Source organism: Lupinus angustifolius, chromosome LG08 (genome assembly GCF_001865875.1).
Source record: "Lupinus angustifolius cultivar Tanjil chromosome LG08, LupAngTanjil_v1.0, whole genome shotgun sequence".
NCBI classification, from domain to species: Eukaryota; Viridiplantae; Streptophyta; class Magnoliopsida; order Fabales; family Fabaceae; genus Lupinus; species Lupinus angustifolius.
In genome coordinates this window covers 15,283,874-15,290,727 of record NC_032016.1, presented here as the reverse complement: position 1 = coordinate 15,290,727, position 6,854 = coordinate 15,283,874, and the positions used below count along the sequence as shown (strand labels likewise).

At 29.2% G+C, this 6,854-nt stretch overlaps 1 protein-coding gene across 1 annotated transcript; it reads left to right on the top strand.

The window, feature by feature from the left end:
* Positions 577-3,466, top strand: LOC109353502. The gene is made up of 3 exons (XM_019595803.1): positions 577-837; positions 1,079-1,192; positions 2,839-3,466. Exons 1-3 carry the CDS (start codon positions 709-711, stop codon positions 3,295-3,297), a joined length of 702 nt encoding a protein of 233 aa, XP_019451348.1. The 5' UTR covers positions 577-708; the 3' UTR covers positions 3,298-3,466.

The window sequence follows — 6,854 nt, the reverse complement described above, 5'->3', positions numbered from 1 at the left end:
AAAGTCCAAATGCAATAAAACTATACTATAATAATCAAACTCGTGTAGCACACGGAATCTACAGCCAGTAAAAAAATAAACATGGAACAAGAAGGACATGGACAAGCCATAGAAATGACAAAGTCGCATTTGCCCTTCATTCACTGAACAACGTTTCTGGTTATCTTCCCTTTTGCTTAGGACAGATATATAACAAACTGTGTCTTATTTTTTTATCACATTCAATTAGAATATTATATTTTGTTTTTAATTTTTTATTAATTTATGTAACAATTGTTTCATGATAGAGAATTAGACAACGTTTATACAAAATTGCGAATAAGTATAATTTTTTGTGTTGAGAGATTTTATTTTTAATTAACTAATTTTAACCTGTATAAAATAGTGTCATACATGTATTTAGCATTGTCCTACAAAAAAATGTATTTAACATAATTTCTATAATATCAACTATAAGCAATATACAAGACACATTTGAACACATTCTAATATTCACCCATAATATTGAGTGGGTTGAGAAGTGTATGTCAAAAAAGTAACTGATACTTGGAAAGTGGAAACTAAGCTTAACACACTGATCTAGGCCTATAAAAATAAGAGGGAGCATTGAGGTTTAAGAACATTATACAACCACCATTTCATTCCACAAATCTCACCAACCAACTCTCTTGCTCTTTTCATTCTTTTGCAAAAGCATTTTTGAAAAAGATGATGATGAAACTGGTTATTCTTATGTTGTTCCTGGCCTTTGGACTAACCCTTTCAGTTTCAGAGTCCAAATTTGGTTCTTTGCTACCTCAAGCTGCAGATCAATCCTTCAGTGTTGGATATATACAGGTATCTAATAACAGTTTTTTCAATTCTTATGAACAAAGAAAAGAACCTCTCTTTCTTTTATATTTTTAAGTCATATTTTTGTACTAACATATCTTTCCCTTTAGCATGTATGATTGTTCCTCTAAAACAATATCGCTTTCAGAAGTGGAATCATTCACCTTTTGTAGTTAACATGAAGACATATGAAGCTTAGTTCCTTAATATTCTAATTTGTTATTTTTATTTTACTTGTGTTGAATAGATGAAGAGCGCAGAGAATTGTTCTTACGGAGTGGTTATATCTACAAGTTGTTCATCACCTAAGTTTACAACTGATGAGATTAGTATTGTTTTTGGAGATGCTTATGGCAACCAGGTTTTGCGTTTTCCTTCATTCTATTTCTATTCTCATCTATTTATTTATTATTTATTAGTGAAATATGTTAAATTGGTTGAAGATCTATTTTTTGATTAAATAAATATCATTTATAAAAGAATTTACAAACAAACATACTTGAAAATGAACTTAAAATCATGGATATGTATTCAACATTTATTTCGTTACTGTTCATGCATGGTAAATTGTCTTCTTCATCTTCCATTTGTTGGTGGGGTGGTTGTGGTTCAAACATCTACAAACTATATTGAACTCCATCTTTTACGGACATGTACTTTTTGGGTATGTTTGATTCAAGAAAATGTTTTCTATTCTTTATATTAATAATTATGAAGAAATGTGAAAATGTTCCTTTCTCATGTTTTTTTTGTTGTAAAAAATATTAGTGTAGGAGTTAAAATAAGTACACATTTTTAATTATTAATAGCAGTAAAAATAAAAAAATAAATAAACATTTTCTTAAATCAAATAATATTATTTGCTATTTTATACAAGAACCAAAAACAAATAATATTTTATTATCGAATCTTCATATAGGTAAAAAAGTTTCAATTTTTATAAACAATACTTATAAGATAAAGAGACATCCTTAATTATGCAAAAAAAAAAAATTAATGTCAGAGGCTAAAGGTATAAATGATATCTCTCTATAGAACGGTCCCAAATGAATCCAACTTCATATTTCGCCAAGTGATTTATTTTATTATTTTTGGTTTTAAATTTTTTTATTTTATTTGATCCCATCCGCTTAATAAAAGGGCTAACAATGATGATTCTTGATTTCTATCGATAATAGTCTCAAAAAATTTAGATATTTATATTCTTATTTAATCATATTCCATCCAACAATATAAATTTTCTTCTTATGATTTTTTTATATATTACTTTTTAATTAGATTAATACATAGGTACATCAAGTAAAACGTATGACTCTCAATTAATCCAAAACAAATAAATATACATTTTTGCATGGCCAATGATAAATATTTTGTTATTATATTTCCCCCCAATGGGAACAGATTTAGTTATTTTTATTAATTTTACACGTATATAAGTTTGTGTGACATTTTGTCCTTCATTCAATTATATTATCATCCTTAATGCAGAATTATACTTTTATTTAATCACAATCTAATTTATATGGTTAAGAAATAGAGAAATAAGAATAAAAATGTAATAAAGAGAAGAATCTCTGTGCATGAATAATGTAAGAGTTTTTTTAATTATTGATGATACATATATTAATTATCATTAATAATTGAATATAAATAATACATATAAATAAATGAATTATATATAGATTATCCGTATACAAATTTACACAAAATATAGATAAATATTAAATGAATTTTTATAACACGTAAGAGTATGTAGAAGAAATAAAAAAAAAACCAAAACATCAATACAAGTAATAATGGGTATATAAGCATCTCCTAACTAGTGAGGCAAATACTCTGAAAACCAAAGAAAATGTATATTGCAATGACACCTATATTTTTAATGAGAGATAATTTTTACCCCTAGAGGTAATAACAAAAGAACAGAACATCCAATATTTTATTTTATTTTATTTTAGCACAATCTCAATCAGTTTTTTCTTCTTTTCCAATAATATTATTAACCAGGTATACGCTCCAAAACTCAGTGATCCAATATCAAAGACATTTGAGCGGTGCTCTTCAGACACATTTCAGATAGATGGTGCATGTGCGTCAAAGATTTGTTATGTATACCTATACAGATCTGGTGCAAATGAAAATGCTGGATGGAAGCCTGAAACCCTGAAAATCTATGGCATTAACACAAAGCCTATTACTTTTGATTTCAACACTTCTATCCCCAATGCTACATGGTTTGGCTATAATTTATGTGACTTTCCAAAAGTTCCTCCTCCACCCTTTGAACCCTTTATTCCCACAACTCCTCCTCCATTTCATCCTTTTACTCCCACAACTCCTCCACCATTTCATCCATTTCCTCCTACAACTCCTCCTCCACCTCACCCTTCTTCTTCATACAAATTATTCACTCCAAAATGGTTTATATATGTAGTTCTAGGATTTGTTTTTGGTTTTAATGTGTAAGTTTATGTATTTTACTATTCAGTTTATCATTTTTATTTATAGTTATGAAACTTAATTATTGGTACTTTATGTAGTATATATGGACAATACACATGATGTATGTGTGTTAAGCCAAGGTGAAATCAGTTATCTATATTGACAATAATATTATACATGTGGCTTGCCTGTACTCTTTTTTCTCCATGTATGACACATGATGCTGCATGTTGAAGACACATGATGACAAAGACGCATGTCAATTGTGACAAAAAGATTGAGTTTAACGAACTTGAAAGAAACAATATAGTACAATTGCATGCAGGAGCAGGATATAATGATATATGAGGTCCCCACCGGCACCGGTCGGCTGCTAGAAAAACCAAAATGTTCAGAAGGGTGGTTAATTCATAAAAGCTGGAAATTATTATATAGTTCTGTACCAACATTCAAATATATCCAAATATTCATAATTTATTGACGTTTTGCTGTCTACATGGCCTTCTTTCTAGAACAAATATATGAGACGCACATGCTGGATGATTCCACGTTCTCTAATTTACCCTATATGTTTCGGATTTTGAGTTATTTTATATTTATTTATTGTGTTTGATTGAAAATATATTTTAATCGAAAAAATAAATAAATAAAATATGTTTCTAATCAATAATAAGTACAATATTGGATTTATACTTGTGGTGATATACTTCCCATACTTTAAGGGAAGGGCTAAAATATTTTTGGGACATGGGGTTGTGAGTGATAAAATTTGGTTTTTCACTCTTATTATAATTCTCTAAAACAAAAATACAATTTGTAACTGTGAAGACTTCACTGATGTTACTACTATCAAATAGAACCTTACTCTCAATTTTTTGTGTCAAATCAATTTTTTTTTTGGAATTTCAATACTTAACTTTTAATGTAGTAAAAAACAAAAGGTCACAAAAGTTGAGAGAAAATGGAATAAATATAAAAGTCTAGCCCAAAAATACATGCGCCTAATACCTCATATTTGACATGTATTCCTTATCAAAAACATTATATAGTAGGGGAGAGCACAGGTTAGAAAGCAAAATCAGTTTACTAGGGTAGATTTGATGCTAATCAATAGGCAATTGAGTACTCCCTCTACACTAACAAGGGCCCTTAAACCGTGATAAAAAGAAAAAGCACACTAAATGTTATAGGAAAGAGGAATTCGAATAAGAAGCACATCTTGTTTTTGGAAAGTTTAATATCCACTCTATGATGAGGAAAACGAATATAAAATAGAATAAAAAAATGACATGATGTTGTCGGAACTTGGTTTGTTGAAAGTCATTAGTAGAGATAACAAAATGGGCCACCTGGCCTGTTTAGCCCGTGCCCGTATATGTTCGTAAAAATTTAAGCCGGCAAGGGCAGACCCACATTGGTTAACTGACAAAAATTTGTCATATACTTACGGACGAAAATCGTCAGTAAAAGTTAAAAAATCGTAGGTATAATACAAAAAACTTTTTTCTGCGGACATTTTTCTCCATCGTATTTAAATCATTATACCTACAGTTTTTCACTCTCACTATAGGTTTTAGTGATAGTTATCAAGAGTGTAGGTAACTTCAACTTATACCTACGGATTCTTCCCATCACTATAAATGTTTATACCTACAATTTTTCTTTGTCACAATTGGTTTTAGTGATGGTAGTTTCCGTCACTATAGATGCATATATTTTTCTTTTACCTACGATTTTGTTCAATTGGTATAAATCTTAGTGATATTAAAAGAGTTATATGTATACCCGCAGTCTCATTTCATCCTGTTTTAGTGACTGATAGTAATATGAATATATAATGAAAAAATAAATATCTAAACACATTATATTTTAAATTAAAAAAGACATACAATCCCATGAAATACATGAGTTAAATATGTTCACTTAAAAATAACATATATCATGTACATGAAAAGTCATATAATCCTATAAATTATAAAATTTGGATCATATCCATCTAAATAGATACAAATTGTTTTTCCAACAAAATCAAAATGGTTCATTCCCGAGTTTGTTGCATAAAAAAGAAATCAATTGCATAATATTCACTTGCAAGGAACAAAAAATAACATCGATAAATAAATAAAATAATGCAATGATAAAACTCTAGCTAGAAAAAACAAAATGATTCATTTTCAGGTCTTTGCATCAAAAAATAATTGGTTTCCTAATCTTTACCTACAAGGAATAGAAAAGACATCAATGAATGAATAAAGTAACACAATGAAAAAACTCTAGTCATAAAAATAGTTATACCATATTCATTATCTTCATTTCAATCTGAATTTGGAGAACCAAAAGAAGTAGGGACACTACAAAAATATTGAACCTATTGAAAGCAAAAGCAAAAGCAAAAGAATACAACTTAGTGAACTATTTTGGTGTGCACAAATTAATAATGGTTGTAGATAGGCATATCTAACACTAATTTAATGCATCAATATTAACATATTGTAGTGTTGCTTCCATGTAAGAAAATTGAAAATATTAAACTCTACCAATAGGTGGACCACCTTAGTCCAAATCAATTACTACAAATTCACCTTGTAAAATGTGGCCATAACAACACTTAAAATCATTGTCTATGATAGTTTATAAAACAATTATAAAACCATGACTATAGACAACACCTAAAATATGTTGAGTAGGATAGTTTATAGAACACTTAAAAACAATGGTCTATGTTTGAATTAATAAAAAAATTCAATTCACACAATATAGGCACAAATTATTGTTTGAAATATCATAGGCTAAGTGAAAATCAACATTTCAATTGAGGCATATTTACATTCATAGTTGTGGTATACAAACACAGAAAATGTATATTAATATCTTATACTATGTGGATACCAACATATACATGCAAGCATATGGTATTATAATTTATAAAGCAACAAGAAAATTAAACAATACCTGCAACAACAAAACATGGAAATTGCATTTGCATCTTAACCTCTACAATGATTTCAAGCACAATTATTTCTAAAATTTTATGAACATAAGCAAACATAAGTGTAGCATTACCTGGATGCAGTGTTGCCCAATGGCAACCATGGTGGCGCTATGACGGATGGTGGTGGCGGTTTTTGGGCTACCGCCATTAGCCATTTGGAAAAATCCGCCATATGGTCGTGTCCGCCTTTTGTCAAAAAAAGTCGTCATGGCGATGGCGGTAATTTTCGTTTCTAGCCAGATTTTTTTTAAAAATTGGGCTCAAATGTGTTTTTTTGGGCCCATTCCATGTTTTTAAAAACTAAAACCCTAGCCTTTCTATTTTTACTGCACTTGATTTTGTTAATTCAGTTTCTTAATTGAAGAAGAAAGAATGCAAGCTATTAATAGCAAGCTGGCCTAACAAACTAACCAACTGAAAAACTAAAAATAGCAATAAACCAGAAACATAAAAACTGGGCCTAAGGAAAAGAAAACAGTAAAGCCCAAAGTAAAAACAAAACTTATTTATCCTTCTTCTTCATATGTGTAATTTCAGCACATACTTCTTCTTCATTCATTTCCTTATGAGGACCATGGCTTGTCTCCAA